Consider the following 25,843-nt stretch of genomic DNA (forward strand, 5'->3'; position numbering starts at 1 on the left):
ACCCATTTTTATTGCATATCAGTAATTTCTTTGTACAGATCGTTTTTGAAAGTGGCTGTACCATGGGATTATTTAAAATTTTTATTTTCGTTCTAAACAAAAATAAAATTTTATTTTTGTTCTAAAAAAAGTGTTAGCAATTATAAATCATCAAGCATACGAAATTTGCATTATCAATAAAAGTCAATACTTTTTCTGTACATAAAAATTGTTACTTGTTCAAAATCCCGTTGGACATTTTCGCCAATAGCGCCGAAAAAAACTAGTTACATTTTTTTTCCTTTTAAGGGGAGTCGGCAGGGCATATATCAATAATGCTAATACTGACCTTTTCTTAGAAACTACTTATGATACATCACTTTGAAATTTTTTGAGATTATATGCTGTGATAATATCTTTGCGTTAACAGGAATACATTTTGAATTATGATGAAACTTTTAAAAAAATTAAAAGTTCTCAGTTCATAATTTTTTTTAGAAAATTTCTGCCAAAGATATGTCTCAAAATTTATCACAATGTAAACATGTATATGTAAATATTCTATGAATAAAAACTGAAGCAATATCTTATTTCGATACTGAGAAAAGGTACATCTAAAAAGGTCTGTGTAAGCATTATTGGTATATACTCTACCGATTTCCCTTAAATTGCTCTTTTGCTTTTTAACTCCCTCTAATTATGTGCTGTTTACAATATGAAAATATTTTTCGTCACTAAGCCGGAATTTTTTTTTAACTTTCCTGGTCGACGGGATTTTACAAACAATCTTAAAAAAAAGAAAGATAAATACGCGACGATTAAATAGGGGGAAAAGCTTCACCTTCTAGTAAGTAAAAGATATAATTAAAAAAAAAAGTGTTCTTGCTAGAAAGGAGATTTTAATCGTGGACCAAAAGTAGTTCCTTTGCTCTGTCTTCAGGCTTATTGCAAAATAGCTATAACCACGATCACTTACAGCTGGTCTTCGTTCTTCTAAAAATGATTAAAAAGAAATTGGAATAGTTAGAAACAATTAAATCGGCTTCAAAATTAAAAGTATATTTAAAATAGTCACCTAAAAATCAAAGGGGAAAATTTATCAAGTTTGAGTTTACAGAACAATAAATAATATGCAAAACAAATAGGATGGTGGAAATTTATTAAGTTTCAACATGGAAAAGTACAAATATTGCAGTACAATCAAACTACGCCAAGAAACAACTCGACCTCCCAGGTCATTTTTACAAAGTCAAAAGTAGTATGTATATATATATATTTATGTATACATATTTTTCATTATAATATATATATATATATATAGAATTCTCATGCAACCCCTTCGAATTGAAAATTATTTTTTAAACTTTTTGTTGTTTTGATCTCTGTCTGAATCACATATAGACATATGTTTATACAGAGATGATACCAAACTGGCAAAATTCAACTTATGTATATATATTTGTATAAAAGAAAAACCAGCAACAGCTTGGATTCCTTGCCTTGGCCAAATTTTATTTTGGTTAGACCAATACAGTCTGTAAATTTTTTAATTAATGATATTTCATTTTCATTCCTAAAACCGTCACGCAGTAAATGAAATTCACCAAACATCTCAAATTGTCTCTATAAAAAAGCGATAAAATTTGTAAAAACTTTTGTCACTTCCTCAACAATCTATAGCTTTTATTTTTTTTTACCAAAATTCAACAGTTCGTTATTGACTAGAAAGATACATTTAGCACCAACTGTATAAAATGCTAAAAATTTTCACGATTTTTTTTTTCTCAAAACAATAGCTTAGTTAGTCTATTTTCTTTTAAGAATAAAAATGCTCCTTTATCAGCTAGCTGTCTGTAGATAATTTTATGTGTTCAACAAAAGGTTTATTTTCTTTCTAGCAATTTCATTTATTGCGTGACGGTATAATGTTTTACAGTTTGATAAAAATTTTAAAAGCAGCAAATTGTGACCAAAAATAATAGAGGCCATTCCAGTTAAAGAGAAGAGAGGTAAATATATTTTAATACATATGGAAATGTATTAAGCAATAGGTAATGCAATGAAGTGAGGCTAAGACCACAAAAATGTCCAAAAGTCCCTAAACATTGCATAGGATATGATAATCTACTAATTAAATTTCCAATAACAACCTGTACTTTCAAAAATGGGTGCCGATTTCAAAAGAAATTGGAAGCAGAAAATAAATTAACCGGCTTGTAAACTTTAACAATTCTTCGTTTTAAGTTCGATTTTAAATTTTAACCATTCACTGTTGATGAAAATAAAAATTTTCATCAACTAACTGGAAAAATAAAAATCTAGAAAAATGACAGAGATTATGTCGTGAAGCCTGCAAAATGTAGTCTAATTTATCAAACAGTTTAGGAAGTAATTGAGCTAATTCTCATCGCTGTCATATAGAGAGACAGTATACTTAACTTTAACCAAGTCAATTAAATAAATTTCATATTTATTTAAAGATTAAGAATTGACTTCCGTGTCATTCTACGACTACATAAATTTTGAGATTTATCCACTTCAAATAAATGAAAAGTTAAATTCTTGGCAAAATTACCAAGTATGACTAGTATATATGGAATGTTTAACATTAAACGTTAATCTTTTCATTCGTTTTTAAAAACTTATCCTCATTTTCTCCTGTTGGATAGTTATGGTAATAAGTCAGATGGTTTGTCATTTACCAGACAAATGAGATAACAGTAAGTATACCATTCAAATTCTAAAAAAAAAAAATCATTTTATTGGGATAGGTTCAGATGTTTTATAAATCAGCATCCAGTTCTAAAAATACAGGTTTCACAATCAATTCGTGTTTAGGTCAAATTAGAATTCTAAAGATGTTTGAAAAAATTCTCGGGTTACCGAGTTCACATGGCGAAGGGACACAGCACGACGCAAAAGACAAGTCACCAAATATGACTAGAGTTCCATTAACCAGTTCGTCTTCTTCCAATAAATTAGAGAACAATATAATTAAATACATAATACGATAAGACATACAATAACTGCTTTTATAAATCTGTGCCGAGATTTCCTTTAGTTCGTAAAGTAAATCTCGGAATTCAATATCAATAAATTCAATCGTACTCTTCATAAATAGCAAACAGTTTATACGAGCAAAAAATGACTATTAATAATTTAAATAACTCCTACACTTTAAATACTTTTTTTTTTCTGCGACGAACAGAAAATTCTACACGAATAAAAGCAAACACGATAAACAGCACAAAAACTATCCTAAAGACGTTGAAATAGGCTACTCAAAAGGTCAAAATATCTAAGTGCCGACCAAAAATTCACAAATTGCTTACATCTGCTCGTTTGTTTTTGGTTTTTTCATGATGTTTCTTACTACTGTATTCAAAATATTCAGGAATGGTAATGTCTACTTGGATAATAGCAGCAACATAGTCAAGAATTGGAATGTTGTTTTCAAAAACACACACAATTAACAGGTATTTTGAATACCGTTCTCAACAGATCATGGATAGATATACGTTATATATAAAGAGAAGAGATATAAGTGAAATACAGTATCATGTTGTAAAATATTAAAGCCGATTACTATTATTAACCAGAATGGCCGGCAATATAAGTGAAAAATATAGGAAGAATAGTTACATCAAACAGCGCTAATACATAGGTGAGATTCACAAGATATAAATTCAAGTTGGATATAATAATCAAACAAATAATATCTTCACCGTTTTCTAAGATCTACGGGCGAGAAATACAGTTACTCAAACAAATCTTATCAGTGTTCATAAACGTTGGGCGTCAGTTATAACAATTGTGTTCAACAAATCTTGCTTGGAGACAAGCCCAACTTTTTTTTTATTTTATTCCAAAACGTCTACGCAGAAAGTGTGTATATCCACCGGTTTTGTTTTTTTTTTTTAAAGTAGTTGCAAGGGATGATTTATCTTGAAATGCACATGTTTTGCAAAAATATAGCATTTACACAAGCTACTTTATTAGAAAATAGTATCAATACAAGCCAATGTTATTTTATCCTTATGCATTCTAGTATGAATGTTTTTTTTTCATGTTTTGATGGAAGTGTGAGTATTGGACAGACTAGTTTATGAAGAAATATTTTTAATCGTACTATTAATAGTTATAAAAGTTTTGAACACTTAATATTTTTTTTAAAATGAAACCCAGTTTTATTTAAAGGAAAAGAATCTAATATACTCATTTCATTTATAAGCCAACAACTTTATGGTAACCTAAAATCATTGCGCAATGTAACGTTATGCATCAAATAACGGAACGTTTCCTGTAACAGTATGGCTCTCTAAAATATTTTAATGACCCTTTATGAAGCAACAATAAGCCGATGAGAAACTAAAAAGATAATTTAAAAAGACCAACCTCTTGCTTATGAAACTTTTGAAAGTTACAGACTTCTTTTCGACACAATTCAGGTCAAACGAAACAAACAGCTAAGAAATTCAAATCCTCCACTTATGAAATTATTAAAAACACCTTAATATGATTTTCGAGATAATCAGGCACTAGGCAGTTATTTGGCGCCTTTATACCCGACTACATATATCTTAAATAAATCTCTTTGGCGCGCCCCAATATCCACGCCAAATTATGAGATACATTTCCCTAATTAAACATTAACAGAGCAATTTATTTAAAATTACTTAAAATATCAACACCAAGATGCGACTATCTTTAATAAAAGTTAGCAAAAATTAAGGTAGTTAAGATTAGCATGGAATATTGGAGCATTAAGGTTTAGTCAATATATTCTCATCTTTGCATGTAGAGTATAAAAGCGTCTTACTTAATAACAATTTATTGGGTCATAACGTCACAAATAGGTAATTCTGGATTTCATAAATGTATTGCACCTTTGTTTCAAATGAATACGCAAGCACCAAAATTTCTAAGAAATGTGACCACAACAGGTGAATGGTTAGTTTAACCGCTTATAACAGTTTTGTTGCTGCTATTGTTGATAACGAACGAGTACAATTAAAATACAACTATGCTTCTTAGACAATTATTGCTCAATACCGACACAGAAATTTTATTTCAGTACGGGGGGACATCACAAAAAGGTCAACACATTCGGAAACACATTGAGCATTTATAAAGTATTGCTTCTGCCATGAGCTTAACAATCTGGAGTTAATTTGGTCACCTTAGTTTTGCAAGAAGCTAACGGATACAACTTCTGACGTTAAAAGCAACACAGGCTTATATATATATTTTAATTCCACACAATTGGGCTGATTCAAAATAATTGAGGTATACCGAACAGTTATTTAAATGCTTTGTTTTGACCTAGCTTTTCAGGAAAAATTTTTTAATATCACCATCTTGCAAATCGCTTTATAGATTACGCTAATGATAAATGCAATATTGCGTTAAGCAATTTTCTGCCATAGGCTATCCTAATAATCAGAATAAAAGGCTATAAACCCCCTGGACTATCAATATAGCAATAGTGTGCTTGCGTACACAATTTGTTAAAACCGTCAAAAGAATTAATATTTAGCTCCTTTTATCAAAAATTTCTATCTTCAAACTACGTCCACTATATATATGTACAAAGTGTGACCACAAACTTCATTCAGTAGCTGACTTTCAAGAAATAGCTTTATTCAAAAAAAATCACGTCATTTGTATTAAAACACGCTTATATTTAGCTAATATATCCACAGACACATGACGTGGACAATATACACATATATAGGGCAGGCCAGCGTGGAAGATCCGTTGTGGAGGCAATAGTGGTTGACATCCGTTTATTTATGACAACCTGAATAAATCTCACAATTTATTATTCCGTTAATTATTTAGGAATAAAATGCGTATTTTATTTTCAAGTTTAAAAGTTGCACTACCAACAAGGTGTTCTAGGACTTGTTTATAAAAATATACTTCTCTAATGGAAGTGTCTTTTGTGATTACGGCTTAAAATTGGCGTGTATAGTTGTATATAATCCCGCAATTCATTCACTGATAATTTAGACAAATTAGCGCAACAGCACCGCCGACACGCTCATCTAATTTTGATTGGTTTTCCAAATGGTTTAAAATTTTGGAAAGGGTTGGCTTAAGTTAAACTTGGGCTCAGTTTGTGTAACCAGGCTCTTCTCTAGTGACGTCAGCACACCCTCTTCACCACAGAAGGGTCCACTGGACATAAAATCCAGATTTATATTTTCATTATTGATCAAAATACATTTCTCTTTAAAATCTAATTATTTTCCGATGGGAGGGAACATGCACATTTGTTTTACAGCTTGCGCAACTCCAGTCTTATGTCCAATTGTGACCGATGAATATGTGGAAGAGGACAAGCAATCTTGCAACCCTGGATTTTAAATAACTGGAGCCCTCGTAGAATTCAATATTCGATTAACCGATAAAAATTTAGAAAAGCTAGTTCGTCTGAATGCTTACAACATGAAAATTTTTGTCAATGTCAAATCCTACACATGCAAAATTAACAGCCTTGACCATTGATCTAATTTTGTTAAGTGGAAATTAAAAAGTATGGTTAAAAAGACCAGCCACAAAGCAGCAATTACTTCAGGTCATAAAATGTGATTAGTGGCATGCAAGCTTCCGGAGAACTGGTGCAAACGCGAAGCTTTAGTTTGATATTTCCATGCAAGAAACCTCGACAGACATACAAAAAAACAATTTTATTCGCTTATAACAAAATGTTTCACAAAGCATACAAAAAAGGAAAAGTGTCACAAATAAGGAAAAATAAAAGAATACGTGCTTACGAAAGCGTGACTAAACTTAGAATACGCAAAAGAAAGGATAATGAAAAACATTATGCAAAAGAACAATTAACACGATAATCAAACACTTAGGTACGAAGAAAAAGATATCAATGAAATCTACTCAAGCAAATATCCACAATAATTTCTAATAAGCTAACAGATTTGGCAAAATACTAGTTGGCAAATCTAGCAATATAAATAGCGGTATATATTTTACATATATGTATATCAACAGACATTTAACACACTAAAAAATTAAGTTAAAATGGTATGTTTTTAGCCATAACATGTCAATGCTCCTAAAAGGAAGTGTGCGGCACCTAACTTAACTGAACTGACCTGACTAGAACCTGCTTTTTGAACACATTCACTGAACTGCAAGCTTTCAGGTACAGTTGAAAGTAGATACATATTAAGTAGCACAGTAATAATCAAGTAGAGGCAAGAAATTCGAATCAATCTATCAGTGCCTTCACACATCTAACAAAAGGAATAATACCTGCGACTAATTTTTTAACTTTAAAAAGTTCCCTTTTAAATATTGTTCGCACCCTTATATTCAAATCACAAGTTTCTTTTTGGTATATTTCTTATTCATAATTACATATTTCAATGTAAATCCAAACGTTAAATTTTGTATCATAATTTTAAATAGTTAACAAGTATATAAATCGAGACTTGACTAGTTTCCTGGCATCACCAATTGAGCAAAGTACAGTTGTGGTGCTGTGGTAAAAATCTGGAACAGGCACCAAACATAGCATATAGTTTCAAGACTAGATATCTTTAATATCACTGAAATTCTAGATCATTTCACAGTCCTTTATAAAGAAAAGACACGACTAGTGCCATAGGTCAATGACTAGACAATGGCAAGTCAATGACTAGAAAGTTGCATGAGACGATGACTAGAACGAACTTCCATTCTCTTCAAATATCAGTAAGCTTCACAACGTCACTTTGCCGATTGGTGATGCCGATCATATCGGAGTATAAGTCCGGTCAGATATTTTTCCCCAACACTGGCGAAGTCATTGTCGGAGCATATATATACCGATTAGGGCTGATAAAAAGTCTTAGTCCCTAATATCAGTACAATATTCTCTAAATATTACAATTAGAAGCAAAAAATGGGAAAAAAGAAAATTTTGGAATCTCCGATATCAGACCAATGAAGGGGGAAAACAATCACTGTCGCGTTGGGAAAAAACAATGTTCTCTTTAGGTCTTGCATTTGTTGGTCTTGAAGGATACTTGAAGCACTCTGTTGCCGAGAGTATATCCATTGAGGCTTTGAATAGCAACAAGAGCTTCGTCGTAATTTGTCATGGTAACAAATCCGAAGCCTTTACATTTGTTGGTTTGAAGATCTCTGATCACCTTAACGGATTGAACAGCTCCAAAAGGACCAAATAACTGCCACAGAAGATTCTCTTCAGTGTCCGGCGCCAAATTGTAGACAAAGATACACCATCCAGAGCCACTCATGGCATTTCCAGCAAGTAACGGGTTTGCCAAAAGATCGCCAGCCAAAGGAGAGTACCTGCTGTTGGTAGTGATAAAGAACAAACTATGAAGTAATAGTTAACATAATTAAACAAGATATGTAAAAATATTTAAGAAAAGAAAACATTGATTTTTTTGTTAACTTTTAAAGGACCTAGAAATTTTTTCAGACCTTAGGGTACTTGCTCCTGATCTTTATTTCTCGGTAAAATTTGATATAACTATCGTGACTATACGAGTATTATCATGCAATGAACTTTAATTATCTAAACAGTATCTTCAATTTTTAGCTTGTTAAATTTTATGGTCAAAAAGCATAGATGATTTAGAATGTTAAGGGAATAGATAGAATATAAAATATTTAGAACTTAATATTAAAATTTTTGATTTATAAAATATGACTTAAACACTAAGTTCAATTTAAAGCACACGGTTGTTAAACAAAATCCTTTCAAGTTGTCATCATCGAAAAAAATGAGACTTTCAATTTGAAATTGCTCACCTAAGATTAGTTTTAAAATCACGAATTTTTTTAATTGTGAAGTGGATATTAAGGGATTTTCAAAGGAAAGATGTTAAGAAATCAATGATAAATATGTGTGACAATTATTTTAAGCCTTAAGAGTAAATTCGTAATTCTAAGCATAGAATTGTGACTATTAATTTCAAATATTAGAAAATATATAACGCAATTTATGGTCATATTATGCATGATATTGTAAGAAAGTGTAAGGAAGATAGATGGTAGGTAATTATGTATTTCTTTGCGTGAAGTAACTTTAAAGCTCTTTTATTAAACCGAAAAGAGTTTTTTAAACATTACGCCAATAGAAATTAATGTATTGAACCTATTGATCTATAATGCATAACGGCCAGTGTTTTTCTTTAGAAGGATCCCCCCCCCCTTTAGTAAAAAATAAGCGACCAACCCTTAAAAACGGTACCTTTTTACTCATATTACATTTAAATAGCTCACTGTTTAAATAATAATTAAACATTGGTAAAAGGCTCTGTGTTTATAGGTTTAATTCTGATTACTATTAAATATTTTCTTTGTTAGGACTAATTTTAACTGGTTAAATTTTATTAAGTTTCTCTTTCTTTTTTAAAGGGAAGTATATTAATGAATTTAAGCGATTTTAAATTTCAAAATTTTCAAAATGAATGAATTTTTTAAAATCTACATCTTTATATGTTCCTTTTTTCATAATTTTCATTTTAAATATGAAAAAGCTTTCATATTGCTTAAATTTATTATTTTAAGTTCTTTTTTTGAAACAAAATTATATTCAGAGATAGTCTTTTAGAGTGCCTTTATTTTTTAGAAACTACTAATTTTTCTCTTGTTTTGATAATGTGTGATAATTACTTTTTCTTTGGTCAAGCTTGCTTATCTTAATCAAAAGAAATCATAAAATTGCTATTTGGCTAACAGAAATTTGTAATACACATTTAACTTTCTTAAATATATTGCAATAATTTTTTCAATAACTTAGAACTTCACTGCACGTAACTTATCAAACAATATTAAACAATTTTAATATAATGTATTCAAATTGAAAATAAAACTTAAACATCTGATAAAAAATTTTTTATGCCATTTGTTTCTTTGATAATTCCTATGATTTTATCAAATTCAAATTTGTAATTACAAGTGCATTACAATACTCCTTTTAAAATATTTAAATTCACCAGACTTTAATAAAACCTATCTCGAGATTAAGCTCTAAATGTATATTCTTGCTTGTGCTGCTATTACAAAACTAAACCTAAATGGTGTTTAGGCAAAAGTGTTCTTACTATTTTTAGACAATTTTAAAAACTTAAGTCTGAGACTAATAACCTGATAAAGTTTACTTCTAAATATTTGCAGACTCAAGCGAGCAATGCTGTGATAATTTTTAGATTTAAATGCGTTAAAGCGTTTATGAAACAATTAAACCAGATGCCATACTTCAAAATTTATCAATGGAATAGAAAAATATAGTAAAAGAATGTCAAATATAATAGGAAATATGCATAGAAGTTCCAGATTTCAGTTCAAAGTGAGTACAATACACGGGCGTAATTTGGATTGCTAATACGCATTTAAGAAAATGTACATGGAGAGGGATATTTTGATTTTCTTCCGTAACCACTTAATGGACAGTTATAAAAGGTGGTCCATATATGAAAAACTAAGAAAAAATTAAGTTTATATTTGTTGAAACTAAATGGATATTTCTATTTCGTACGACTTCGCTTTTCAAGTAGCACTATGCTTCAATCATAATTCAAGATATGAACATTTTCATTATTAATGTATTACGGAGGACAGAACTATCTTGATTTGCAAAAAATCGTACTATTGTAACAATAGTGCAACTATTTTTTTAAAAGAATAAATTAAAGACTTGTAAATGTTTGTAAATGTATTCTTCACGGAACAAATTGTTTAATGAATTATTGGTTGGCATTTTAAAAGATTTCACCTTAATTATAATTACAGTTTTCAGAAAGCTAAGCCAAATTTATTGTTTTAGTACGTTCATTTTTCAAGTGTCAGGGGTCTGTCCAGACATTTTGTAAAAGGTCCCGTTTTTGTAAAATTGTGCAAAAAATTATGTGAATGCAAAATAAGCGTTAAGTCACATTCTTTCAACCTGGGTGCTGCTTTTATGAATTTGTGCAAATTGGGTTCGGTTATTGCAAAAAAAAACTTTCTCAAGGAGTTTTTAAATTGTAAATAGATACAAGATTATGCTCAGAACTGTAAAATTATAATAAATAAAAATAATAAATTTTCAAAAATAAACAGCAATAGCTGCTTCTAAATTAGAGATGCAACATACAAATATTTGGTATTTAGCCTATAGTCAGAAAATTCATTTCGGACGAATAAAGGAAGCGTCTGCCGAATACAAAACTTAATTCGTTTACATCTTTCTTGTTTTCGCCCCTGGGAAGGGTTTATTCGATTAAAATATTTTGTGAAGGGTCTGTTAAAGGAACCAAATTTCTTCTAAACAGACCCCTGAGTGCTAAGTATTTTTTTAAAGATACGGGCAGGTAAATCGTTTACCAATACCACAATTTTTGCCATACCCAGTTGCATTAATATGGAATTTTTGATGTACTTCTTTCAAGCATGCACACAAGCTATGTCCAGAATAAAAAGTTAATTTAGGGTTAATTAGCAACTGAATTTTAAGGAAAAGGCTTTCAGACAGACAGTGAAATGTATTAGAAATAAACGATAAATATCCCAACAGATAAGAGGCGGCAAATTATCAGTTCCTTGAGAACAAACACTTCGGTCAATATGCTTTTATAATGTTTCGAACTTTCAATGACTTAATTAACTTTGAGATTAACTTTTTTTACAAGATTTTTCTAAAAGGAAACAATTAAATGAAGCACTTTTGCAATTGTGTTAAACTGAGAAAATTTTTTACTACAAGGACTGTCTGCATTGAGATATGTTGTAGCTTTTAACTTATCTGACAATCGATAAATTTAAGGAAAAAAAATTCTAATCTGCAAAAATTTAAATGCGGTATAAAAACTAAATAAATGTTTGACATTTTGAAAACGTTTCTTGAAGATAAATTTCAGAAGAAAAGATTTCAAACTCAAATGCTTATTACTTTTGGACAGAGAAGGTACAGAATGAATTAAACCACAATTGAAGTGCTTAGGAAGGAATTATTTAGGGACTTCAGAAAAATATGGGTGTGATTCGAATCTTAAGGCATATCCAGACATTCAATTTAGAAGCATTATCATTCCATTTTATAAAACTGCATATTCTTTAAATGCATTAATAAAACTTTAAAACTAAGAGACAAACTAGTTGAAATTTGAGTTTTAAAGTAGTCAAAAGTGAAGCAGTTTTATGTTCTTCCACAACTTCCAAAACTAAGAGCGAATCAAACATTTTTGCAACAATTTAATAAGTATAAATTCAGAAAAGTAATTTATTTTTTGAATTAATATTCATTTTAATATAGCTTCATATCCAACTAATTTGCTCGACTTGGTGAGTCATGATTTCATAATACTGAATACCACGTACAGTGCGAAAAATAAAAACTGACCACCCTTAATAACTTTTGATCTAATAATCGGATCTTCACGTTCTAGGACTCATTCTTAATGTACCGAAAGGGTGACCTCAAATATGCTAATTAATGAGTGCAGACGATATTCTAAATTACGAAATCAGACCCAAAAACGTACTCTCTGAATAAACATACCTTTTTTTGTGGCGGGATAGAATTTTTGAACTTCAAATATAGTGTGTAGCCGCGCAATCTAGGAAACATGGTCCCAATTGTTTGCTCAGGAAAGAGGCTCAAATTTTAGACACTTTAATGTTATTTTAATTTTTGCGCATTTCGCAATATCTCGAGAACTTTTAAAGTGATTTGAAAGTTTTTTGCACATAAGTACAAAATTAATTTATCCAAAAATAATTGCATGCAAAAATTATTCTTTAACAAACATTTACTCTATTTTATTTAATATTAGTCAAAAAAATTTTAAAGACATGCAATTTTTTATATTATTTTCAAAAACGTAAACATTATGTAGCAAACTACAAAATTTGACCTAAATCTGTTAAATAGTTCCTGAAAAGTCGAAGCTTTCAAATAAAACTTTTTTGAAAATAGATTTATCAGAAACTATTCGATCGATTTCATTAAAATTTTGAACTTAGCTAAAAAAAAACTCCAAATGTTTTAGACTAATATTAAATAAAATAAACATGTACTAAAAACTACTTTTCGCATGGAATTATCTTTGGATAAATGAATTTTATACTTGTGTGCAAAAATAATTAAATTCGCTTCTCGAGCAAGTTCTAGAGATAATGTTAATATTACTTTTTGCGTATTTCGCTTTAAGATTTCCAAACTTTTATACCGCTGTCCTGACCAAACTATTGGGGCCATATTTCCCAGATTGTGGCTACACCCTATATCTAGGGGGTCATAAATCTAAATCAGTCTGATAAAAAAGGTGTATTAATTCAGAGAAAGTACGCTCTTTCGTTCGATTTCGTAATTTAAAATATAGTCTGCACTAATTAGCATATTTGAGATCACTCCCTCGAACCATTGAGAATGAGTCCTAGAACGCGAAGATACGATCATTAGATCAAATGTTATTTAGAGTGGTCCGTTTTTTATTTTGTGCATTGTAGCCACGGATTTTTATTACTATAAATATAATTCTAGCAAGCCTTGCAATTCAAAAGAAAAATAAATAGGATATTCTTGGAAAGGTTACAATATATTAAAAAGAGTAAACTACAAACTAAAAAAAAAGTACAAAAAAATACTTAATTATTAAAGGAAAATTTTAAAAATAAAATATAGCAAATTATATTTATAAGATCTCAGAAACAAACTCAAAACTATTTCTGATTATTTTCATAGGAATCCATTATTTTACATTTATCCTTAAGACAAATAGAAAACAGTAAATTTGAAACTAAGAAGCCTCTGATGAGATTTGTTGCTGCATTTTACTGAAAAAGTAAGCCTATGATTCAAGAGTTCACCATTTAAGTTTAATTAAAATTTTAAGTTTTTTAAAACGACCGTAACAAATTCTTTAGGTAAGGTTATATGTCTGAAACATTCATGTAATTAGTGGACGGTCCCTAAGTTCGAAACAATGAATTCTGTGGTTTATTGCATTAATTAAAATAAAAATGTTAGAAAAAAAATACAAATCTATTTAAAAAATTTTGCATTTGTGTTTGAAGAAAATAGGAAGTTCTGAAAACTCACAAAAATCAGGCATATCATGACATGTTTTTTTTTCTCAATGAGTTAAACTACTATACCTAAAAAGTATTCTAGCATCACCAACTGGCTACACATTTTAATCGAACAGCTCACTAAGAGCTACTTACTTTTTGTGCACTTAATCTTTCTAAATATTAGAAAAAATATTAAATTTTTTTTCCAGTGTTCAGAATTTTTTTTTCCCCAAAAAGTATACATTATTTGAAAACATAAAACAAAAACATCTAAATGTGGCTATAAAATAAGCGAAAACTTAACCCGCTATGAGATAAGCTTCGTACATCAAACAATTTGGCACAAAATAAAACTGATTTCAAAATTGTTTTACAATATTACAAAAATAAGAGAGGGTTAAGTTATTCACCAGGTTAAACAAGAGGGTACATACACACCGAAAAATATATAATGAGGTGGAAAGAGTACGTGGAAAAAATTTTAATGCAAAAAACTTTGCAGATAAGTTAGTTGAAACTTAACATTTCTAATTTAGTTCCAGAAATGCTTTTTTAAAATTTAATTCTTATTGCATTTTTAAACCGCTTGACCTCAAATGTAAATAGCTTTTTGGTCACAGAAAGTGGGTATTGCCGTAGATAACTAAACAAACTTTAGTTTAAAATCACAAAAGAAACATGGCTTCATGTGAACTTCATTTAATTATACTTCATATTGAAGATGTCTTATCAGATATCAAATCTAAACTTTTCAATATTTTTTAAGGCAGTTAGCAATTTGAAAATTCACCGTTTAACATTTTAGTTTGCATGCAAGAGAGTTTAATACATAGAACTATATAAATATAGGAGTATTTCAAGGTATGGACCAACTTTGTATTTAATGTGTTATATTAGATATGAGCAATCTACGCTCCAATGATTATTTTTAACAGTTAATAAATACTTTGCGTGTCACTCGTCTCTGATGCACGCACGTCTAACAGCAAAACAATCGATAAACAACGTGAATATAAAATATTAAGCTGCGCTAGTTCACAAAGGGCTTTGACAGCCTCAAAGGACCTAGAAATACTGGTGATAAAACTAAACGAATATTGCTGGGAAAAAAGAAAAGCTTCAACTTGCACTCAATTATCACCACTCAAGTGATCCTAAACAAAACTTAGAAAATTTGTTCTTTCGGAACGTAAAATTTATATCCAATTTATAATTTTGTTAAATACAAATTCAATTTGAAATATTTTTTTTAGAAAAACTGGTATTAGCAATCAGGATTTATGAAAAATCTCGGAAAGATTGCCTTGAATTATATTTCCTAATAAAATAAAAAAATTCACGAAGAGTTGAAAAAATATCGGAAAAAATAACTAATTTGAGGTTACTAAAAGCTTTCGCTGTATGTTCTCAACATTTAAAAATTAAAATGGGAAAAAAATGGGAATACAATAGATTCCACATTGAGCCATATTATCGGCACCTTGAACAGTTTGATTTTTGAAATCTGTTGCAATTTTGCTGCAATCTTAGACGTAAAATTTGTAACTTGATTATACAGTAGTATGAATTCACTTTGAATGGAAACAAGTTCGATCATGCTACCGTTCAAAGTGAACCATACTATCGCGTTACCAAATTAAGGCAGCAAATGATTCAAACTGGTGGAAAATTTTAGTAACCACGAAATTAATTTTCATTGAAGGTTTTTATTAGATATAAGTTATTTTTTTCAGCCTTCCACCTCTTTTTATATATTCTTCCAATGATAATTTATTCGGTAGTAGGTACCCTACCTGGAGATTGGCGACAGAGGTATGTACCTGAAGCGGTTCGCTGGATGGTGGATTGGCCCTGGGAATCGTCTCTGTGGTGAAAGATAGGCTGCCAGTGGAGTGATGGCCTTTGCATTGTTGCTAGGATTGTTGGCGAACTTGACAGTGATTGGTTCCGATGCTCCATCGGGAATGGTGTTGTGTAGGTGCTTGATGGCACGCTCTGCTTCAATGCGTTGATCAAAACGAACAAATCCAACACCTTTAGAGAGACCTGGAAAAGGTGGTAGCCAGGATTGGAAAGGAATAGTTTGGTTTAAATAACAGTTCCCCCTTTGATATCCCAGCTTTTATTTCTTGTTCATTGATTGTCCGAAAAAGCCATGCCAAAATTTTGATAGAGCTTGGGTTATTTTATGCTTAAAATTTATTTTCTACAATGTGGTTACAAATATTCACAGGGTCTAAACCCTGTTTAGACCAAGATAGATGGGAAATAGTATCAATTGCAATTTTGATCACCAGGTAAGAAAAGGGTGCGCATGTGGAAAAAAAACAATTTGGTTAAAAACTTTTACGGAATCATTGCAAGTTAAATAAATCACATTTCTGTCAAACGCATGTTTAAAATGTGCATAAGTTAGTTCAACCGGACCAAGAAACTTAATCTAATGCAGCATATTATACTCAAAAGCAGCTTTTATCTTACTTTCTGTACACACTTTGCATTTTCCCGTACATTACCGTCCAATATGAAATAAATCTAATTTTAAATAAGTTTCTCATTTCCTTTTTTCCCTTGGTCCACATTAAGTGTATACCAAATTTCAACGACATTAGACTAACAGAATTAATTTTATCCAAACAAGTTAACATTTGTTACAACTATACTTTATTTATATTGCGAAATCTAAGACTACACTCTGCTGTTTTGGTATATATGTTGTATTACCATTTTGACAGAGGGCATTGGAAAGTTAGTTATACCATTGCATGTAAAAAAATTAGTTCCCTCTGACAATTTTATATTTAAAAACTACTACACCTTTCAAGTTAAAACGACTTCTACCCTTAAAATTAATTTATATAGACAATGTTTTTAAAAGTTTATTGCAAAATTTACATTTGTTTTACAGACTATTAAAAGTTTAAAACTTTCGGATTTCAACCGTCAACGCATCGCGTTTAGACTGGCAGATCAACGCTAGACGTTTAATTTGACCATAAGAATTATGTCTACAAAAAGTATAAACAATTAGAAAAATTTATTTTAGCTCTAACTTTTACTCCATACTCTAAAGAAATTTTATTTCTTTTATTTAAGCATAATAATTTGAAAATAATAACTAGAGATAAATTTATTTAAATAAATAAATTAATTTATCTGAATTTCCTGGCTATCTTCAAAACACATAAATCTTGAAAACACAAAGTATTTACAAACATAAATAACAGCTGTACAATATAGACTAGCAATGAAAATTTTTATATGTTTACACCAGACATGTCAAACAAACTTTATTTAACACTTAGTTTACGTCGAGATTAAATTTTGGAAGACTGCTTAGCTCATAAGACTTTATAAATAAAAAATCATTTCAAATTAATTTGGTGATTTATAATTACAATACGTTAATAAAAAAATAAACCATAATGCAAAATGGTATATAATAACACAATGGAAAAAGGTATGTAACCATATACGGTCAATAATCTATAAAAATTTTGAAACAAGACCTGATATTATTAGTCTACAAAAAGTATGACAGCAAAAATTGTTATACATTCCTTCCCAAGCGGAGGGTATAACAACTGGCGTCATACGATTTTTAGGTGACGTAGCAGCTTGCGCGGCTCGGATTTTTTTTTTTTTTTTTTAACAATTACAATGTAAATATCCTTATTGTAAAAAAAATTCTGGGGACGTTATTTTAAACATAGCTTCATTTTCTTAAACATTTTGAACTAACTTTCAGCGCATGTTTGAAAAATAGACTACCTTAAAATACGCGTTACATAGTTTATAGTTTAATTCAATTTTTAAACTACTCTGAATACTGTATTTTAACATTAAATGATCTGACATTCGTAAAGCATAAATCAAACTGATACCTTTCTCAAAAGTAAAGTAAAAGTTTTAGGATTTCAAAAATTTGGGTTATTGTTAAGCATTGTGTTAAGCATAATATTTCTAGTATTGTGCAGTTAGAGCCATACCATTTCAAACGCTTTATACTTAGTTCTTTTTTTAAACGTGCATTTAGAGCTTTATCTAAACGTGCTTATTGAGCCATGTTCAAAATAAAAATTCACTGACATTTACCTTCAATTTTTGGCAATTTTTCCAGCAGTGAAGCCACCAGTAATTTGGTTATGGAAGATTCTAGTTTGACATGCCTGGCTTCCACAATAAATGCACTTTTACAATACAATTACACATAAAATAAATAAAATCATGAATAAAATTAAACAAGTGCAATCAAGGCTGTGGTGTTAAATCCTTAAAGAGTTAAGTTAACCGAAAAAATAAAATATATTCCTCAATTTCAAGTGATTTTAAGAAGCAGCAAGCTTTGTAAAGAAATCAATAATGGCTTTAATAAAAAAACATAGTTAAGTTATTGAAACCACATGTTTATTTTGATTAGTTTTTAAACGCGTTAAAATGGTGCTTTAAAAACTTGTTTCAGGCTAAAAATAAGGTGCAATTTTTCAGACAAAAAGTATGAAATAAAAACATTTTAAAAAACAACTTTTTATGGGTCTACATGGAAAAGTAAAATTGCGTGTTTTTTTTTATAAATATTCAGTTTATATAGTCTCTGCTATTTCATTTTTATATAAAGTTTCTTAAAATGTGTTGTAAGAATTTAGTCTAAAACTTTTGTAAGAAAGGTAAGTCTGGCTACTAGGACTGGGCTTTATACCGATGTAAGACAATATATCGATTTAACTCCAACATCGTAATACCGATTTATCCATTTCATCTTCAACAAAATTCCGGAGTGAGCATTTCGACTCTACTAAATCGATTTATTCATGACAGCAAACGCTAAATCGATGTTGCTCTCTCCGATGTAGTGAAACACCGGTTTAATCATTGCGAGAATGTACAGAACAGAGTCCGATCTGCCGTAGTGTAAGGGAAAGATTCAAGGTCAACTATCAACTCATTCTCTTGGTAACACGTGCGTTCAACTTCTTTGGCTATTTGCCAAAATCACATCTGGTGCAGGGGTTGGTATAGTTAAATCGGAATGGGCTATTGAATCTCTTCATTCAAAACTAATTCACTAGGTTATATCGATATTTGGCGGTTGAAAAAAAAACTCCGATATAGCAGGGATCGGTGCAGTTGAATCTCCTCATTCAGATTTCAAGTTTATATCGATATTTGCGGAAGATTTTTTGCCACCAAGTGAATGTGATTGTCTTCTCTTTAGAATTCCGATTTTAGGATATCTTGCTCGTGCAGGAGGGAAAATTCCCATCTTCAATTTTACATATCCTGATTTCTGAAATAGGTGTTATATTTTTTTCTCTTTTGCATTGAGAATTTTGTTTTTAAACTAATCATTTCAAACTATTTAAAGAAATTTCTTACACATATAGCGTTAAAAAATTAATATTTCTCAAATATTATATATAAAATCCTTATTAAAAATATTTATTACATAATTGAGAGATTTATCTTTTATGGCACATGAATTACGGGGTAATTTTTGTATCATTCGCTACCTGCTTGCTCGCACTAACTGAAAACGCCAAATAAAATTGGTGTTTTGATTTACTTAAAATAAATTGTTAAAAAATATTTAGTGACTTGCCCGGAAGGAGTTAACGAGTTTCACCTTTCGAATTAAACTCTTCCTGTGATGTTTTTATTTATTATCATTTTGCAGTGTCTCGCGTGTGTAATACTCGTATAAAATTTAGAGATTTGTCTTTTTTAAGGCACATGCATTACGGAGTTTCTTTCCGTAATATCTTTAAATATCTTACCGGGGTTTCTTTCAGCGTGTATGTTACATTAATTCTTTCGGTACCGTTCGGTTTCGGTTTGCTCGCGCTAACTGAAGTCGCTAAATAAAATTGGCGTTTTGTTTTAATTGGAATAAATTGTAAAAAAACGTTTAGGAAATTTACTAATTTTATCTTTCTTAACTGCCTTTTTTTGTGATCTTTTTAATTATTATTATTCTTTTTCGTAAATTTCTCGCGTGTTTTTTATAAATATTGGGAGATTTATCTTTTTATGGCGCATTACGGCGCTATTTCCATATCGTTTGGAAATAGGCCCATAATGCATGCGCAGTTAAAAGATTTCACCTTTCGAATAAGACGTGTATCGTGATGTTTTTTTTTTTTTTTTTAAATTTATTATTATTTTTTTGTAGTTTCTCGCGTGCATAATATTAAGTTTAGAGATTTATTTTTTAAGGCACGTGCATTACGGGTCTATTTTCGTATTATTCGGTACCTGTTTTCTTGCGTCAACTGAAGTTGCAGTTTTGTTTTACTTGGAATCAATTGTAAAAAAATGTTGAAAGGGGAAGTTAACGATTTTTAACTTTCAAATTAGCCTTTTTTTGTGGTGTTGTTTTATTTAGTTTCTAGCGTGCTGCAGCCGGAAGTCACCGATGCTTAGCGATTACTTTGGTGCTGATATGGAAAATCTTACCTTAAACGTATTTTACTAAAAAATTAAGTCCCGCAGAGAACTGATCGTTAAGACAAGGTTCCCAGCAGATCACCAAAGTCAAGCATCACTGTCTACGGACAGTGTGCGGGTGGGTGACCACTTGGATCAGCCTGCGTGTGGACCGAGGGTGCGCGGTATTGGTCCTCGTTAAACTGTGCTACCGTAAAGTGCTCGACTTTGCGCGCAGGTCGTTGGGCTACCGAGCGGGGGTGCCATCCTCTCCGCAGAGGGTCAAAATTGTAATGGCATGTCTTCGGATCATCCTCTGGGATGTTTCCCAGACCGTCGCCAATAGCCCATTATGCAGCTCTAGTGCGACGTAAATTAACAACAACAATAACAACTAAAAAATTAAATTTGGAATAAAAGGAAATTGCATCTTATTACTGATATACTTCTTTTTTGTCATTGCCGGGAAGGGGGGGGTGAATCTATCACTAAATCTATTCACTTCATTAAATTTTAAATTCTGTGTCCCAAACATCTTAATTGCTGTTTCGGTAACTAGAGAAAATTGCACCTTCCTTTTTCAGAAAAAATCATTTAGTTGAAACAAACAGATAGCAATGAACATAAGTTAAAAAAAAATGTTTATATTTTCGTGAAAATACATGCTATTTCTGTTGAAATTCATCCAAACTTTTTTTATCAAAGCTATAACATGTTGTAAAAGTTAAAAACATTTACAGTTTTTGATTATACTGCTTGTTCAAAAATATTTTTTTCCTTTTTTTCGTCGTTGGAGATGCTGAATACTAAATAAAATCTTTATTATTATGATTAAAATTACTTTGGAAATAATAAAAAGTCTGAATTCCATTTAAAGTTCTCCAGCACTATATTCCTGATACTTTTAAAAATTGACTACTTACTACAAATTATAAATAGTAATACACTTTATAAAATCAAGTAAGATAGTTTGATTCATTGCTCAGAAAAAAAATATGAATTTCAAATTTTCAATATATATATATATATATATATATATATATATATATATATATATATATATATATATATATATATATATAAAATATTTTAACAGCAAACTTTCAAAAGTGACTTTTACAAAGTATATTTTTTATTTAAGTAAAAAAATTATGATAGGAATGGGAAATTTCCAGGTGCAATCTAAAAACTAGGGTGCAGGCATGATGATGAATTTTAAACTAGTCTTAGTTCATTTAAGCATATTTTCAATAAAAATATTAATGTATAGTTATTTATATAATATGTACAGAGAAAGTGAAAGTTTTTAATTTTTTTTACTAATAAAATAAATGCAAAAGAAAAAGGTAAACAATATTCTCCAATACCTTTAGTGAAAAGTTACAGAGTAAAATTAGTAAATTGTAGTATTTAAATAAAATAAGCTTTTGAATATCTGCAAAAAATTATTCATAATCAGAACAACTTTGTCAAAATTTCTGTGGACTAGGAGTTGACTGTAAGTGAGTTAAAAAAAAACAAACAATACATTTGAATAGAGGAAGGGGTATTGTGGATTTATTTCTTAGTTTTGTCGTTTAGATTGTTAAATCGATATAACCTAATATCGCGATATAAAAGGGTTGATTATATCGATTTAAGAAATTTCTATATCGTCCAGCCCTACTGGCTACCGATTAATAAATCCTCTAATATCATGAAATATGAGACATTCTTGCCACACATGTTAAGAAAAACTTTATAAAATCTATATAATATCTGGAAAATTATCAGAGACTATAAATATGCCAACAAAATTCATGCAATATTTTATATACTTTTTTATGCAGACCTATAGCAAAGTTGCTCTTAAAATGTTTGAATTATTAGTTCACTAAAGCAAAAATTTAAATATAAATATTTAATTCTTTGCGGTTTTCTAAAGCAAAAACTTTTGAAAAATGAGAAAGCACTGTTTCAGAGAAGCCGTAAGCATAAAGATAAGAGAAAAACTACGCCAAACATTTATAGGGACTGTATAACAATTAAAATGCTATTATCAAAAATATTAATTACGTAAAACGAAATTTTTAAATTGAAACAGAAGATAAGTACCTTCATAGCTTTCTATAAATTTAGTTTCCCGTACTTTTAGAATACATTGTAGTGCCATTTAGGAATAAGTTAAACAAGTTGGGTGGGTCAACGGCTCATAAATCTATATGGGGAAATGAGCGTAGCAGGAACTGTTTTCTAGCTACGACTGGTACTTTGATTCAGCTGGGTACTATTTGCCCGCAATTGAAGGAATCCAATTCAAAAGTTTTACCCATGCGGGCAATTGAAACAGCTGATTAACACATAGTACTAGCAATATAGGAAGTTACTGTAGCGTTGTCACGTGCTTAAATGAAGCAGTGCTACATAATTTGCAGAGCATTATTAATCTACTAAAATGTTTAGTAGGCGTTTGACGCTTAACCCATTCAATTTCCAAAACAGTTTATGAACTGTGAGAGAACTTTTCTTGGTCTACCGTATTTTGAATATACAAATAACTCACGAATAGTAGAGGAAAAAATAGCGGTTGGACAAACGAATTCGCACAAATAACCTTCATAGAGAGTGGAGAGGTGTACGTAGCGAGTCTTGTACGTAGCCAGTAAAGTCAAGCACCAATTGGGACTGACTTAGTATTAAAAATGCCAGTCAAAGGGTTGCAGCGTTTGATAGTATGAGCTTCACAAGCCGTACTCCAAAATAGTTATTAACTTTTTATCCCAAATTTAACAGGAGTTCAGTGTAATGTAATATAAAAATATTGATTTGAGATTTCTTGCCCATTTTATTAAAATTCTGTTCACAAAAATAATATGAGAAACTCTTTACGTTTGTTTTGGGATAGGTTAATTGGAATAACTTTAATATAGAAATGGATATTTCAAATAATTCAGACAAGCTGAAACTAAACAGATTACCAAGATTTTTATTTCACAACCCGTCCGAAAATATTGAACAGTGTTTGCTACGAAAATATCCCTTTTTCAAAGCTCACCAAGTTCTTAAATGAAATTGTAGTGAATTTAAAATAGATTTAATTCTTATGGATTGGCGATAAGAAATAATGCTTAGCCTTCATTTCTAAATCGTAAGCCTTCAATTGGCGGAATATAAAACTATTACTGTAAAAAAATTTCTTTTTTTGAACTTCATCCGTATATTTGACGGTTTAAAGAAAAAACTTTACTGTTTCACCCCAATCATAAACTGAATGAAACCTCCAGTTCAAATTCTAGTTTTTGCTTTTGTTTTACTTTCCATACGATAAATTTTTGTTTTCAAACTTTCTTTTATTATTCAGTAATTAATTTATGATTTTCAACATGGCATAAACAAAACCGATTCGGCTTTATCAAATTTATTTTCTACCCAGTTATTTTTCTTTATGTATATTTTTTCGTAAGTTGCGGAAGGAGCCAAGGTGGGCCGCAATAGTTCAACGTTTTTACACTTAAATAAGATTTTAATCGTAAAGCAAATAGTTTTGGACTTTCACCAGAGTAGCTGTAGTTCAGGACAGAGAGCTCGCATCTCAATGAGGCGACCCAAGTACGAATCCCAGCGATGGTTAGTCTAAACATTTTTCACCCGGCACTATACTGCTGACAAAATATCCATACCTAGTGCGAGTACAGATTTGCTTTATGACTTTCACAGAAGAAAAATCCCGTTTGGTATGATAGAAAATTCTTTTGATTACAGAATTTCTTTGCAATTTTAAAAGAACAAACTTGCTCTTGTAAGGTAAACTGTCGAAGGAACGGATTTACTTCGTAATTTATAAGGTTTTGCATAATCAAACCAGGTTTCAGTTTAAAACCGCAAATCTTAATGAATTTTTTGCTATGTTATATTTATGTTGCAGATTTGTTTCACTCTATGCGTTTTAATTTGATGCCAAAAATATACTTTTTAATGTTAACCCTTTCCGCCTGCTTGTTGTCAGAAGCCTATTCCACAGCAAAAATACTAGATTGTTACTTAATATCTTCCCTCCGCTGATATCTGCAAAATTACTAGGCAAAATTCATTCTTAATTACTTTAGATTTAAGAAACTTTTCCTAAAAATATTTATTCTTTTTTTTCAAAGCAATCACTTAAAACCTTCCTTTAAGCTTTTTGAATTAGGATACAAAAAGAGGCAATGAGTAGAAAATTTGCGGAGACTAAAGGACTTCACTTTAGCATTTGATCGATGCAATTTATATTATTAATCAAAACTGCTAAGGACAGCTGAAAGACTGGAGTCACGTTTAACGATATTTCAAAAAATAATTTCCCGGGTTGCAATCATACTTTCAAAAGATAGAATGAGCTAGTTCGTTAATCATTTATTTTGAAGTAATAAAGAAAAGCACCTTATGAAACAAATTCCAGATCATTAAAAAGAGGATATAACTAATATTTTGATTGGTACGAAACTTTGTTACTCATCATATGTGAAAGTTAAGTTAAATGGTGCTATCAGTCTTCAGAAAAATGATCTGACAATTAAAAACGCAAAAATAAAGGGTTAAGTATGTTTATTATACCGCGTGAAACTTTATAATAAAGACCATTTATAACACAGAGTCAATACTGATTTATCATAGGTTATTTGTTATAATAATTTGATTATAATAGGGCCATGATTTTTATGATAGAGAAATCATAAACACTAGTGGTCTGTCTTTTTGTGAGAAATAAATTATTTTCTGAATCTAAGTAAAATTAGTAGCTTTAAGCAAGGATCCTGTTTGTGAAAGTGTAAAACTTAGATCCTGTTTTTGAGAGGGGGAAAAACCTGCTTTTAAGAAGTTTATTTCAAGTCAAGAACTATTGACTCGTCGACTTCGTTTTTCAAAGGAAGAATTTTGAGAAGGTTATTTTATGATGAAACATGGAGGAATCTTTTAATGGGCCTATATATATATAGATATATATAATAGAGACCAATCATATTTAAATTTCGCTGTAATTTGTAATGATTAGGCATATCGATGATACGCATATCGCAGTCCCAGTTGGTATTACAAAACTTTCGTTTTGTTTGGTAATTTTTTTTTAAAAATTTAAATAAACTAATGCTTCACCAATAGTAAAAGATGAAATATAACACTGGAGATGTTTAATATGATCTAAATACGTTAAGTCTTACGTGCAAGAAAGCGTTACGGGTAACCTTGGGCTCTGTAAATATTAATAGATGAGAAAGATATAAATTAGATTGGGCATTTACATAGAGAAGTAAAAGAAACTAGACTGAAACTTTTCCGAGCCTTTGCTTTGATTTGTGAAAACAAAAAAACTTCACGAAAATTTTTAAAGTGCTGTGAAAATTGTGCTCAAACAAAGACAGAACATGCATACATTGACAAATTTGTAGTC

General features: G+C 30.2%; 1 protein-coding gene across 11 annotated transcripts in view; it reads right to left on the bottom strand.

The window, feature by feature from the left end:
* Positions 1-6,656: 6,656 nt before the first annotated feature.
* Positions 6,657-25,843, bottom strand: part of LOC107453796 (ELAV-like protein 4) — a 75,657-nt gene continuing 56,470 nt past the window's right edge. For 4 of the 11 annotated variants that reach the window (XM_071183427.2, XM_071183419.2, XM_087167876.1 and 1 more), the window contains 2 exons: positions 15,834-16,047; positions 6,657-8,304 (listed from right to left, as the gene is read on the bottom strand). In XM_071183427.2, the coding sequence (XP_071039528.1) occupies positions 7,980-8,304; positions 15,834-16,047 (539 nt within the window). In that variant the 3' untranslated portion in view covers positions 6,657-7,979. Of the gene's footprint in view, positions 8,305-15,806; positions 16,060-25,843 lie in introns of all 11 variants that reach the window. The other 7 variants (XM_071183423.2, XM_016070752.5, XM_016070751.5 and 4 more) reach the window with 3 other exon arrangements.

This window comes from Parasteatoda tepidariorum, chromosome 7 (genome assembly GCF_982258835.1).
Source record: "Parasteatoda tepidariorum strain Cologne lab strain chromosome 7, Ptep-v5.0, whole genome shotgun sequence".
In the NCBI taxonomy this organism is placed as follows: domain Eukaryota; kingdom Metazoa; phylum Arthropoda; class Arachnida; order Araneae; family Theridiidae; genus Parasteatoda; species Parasteatoda tepidariorum.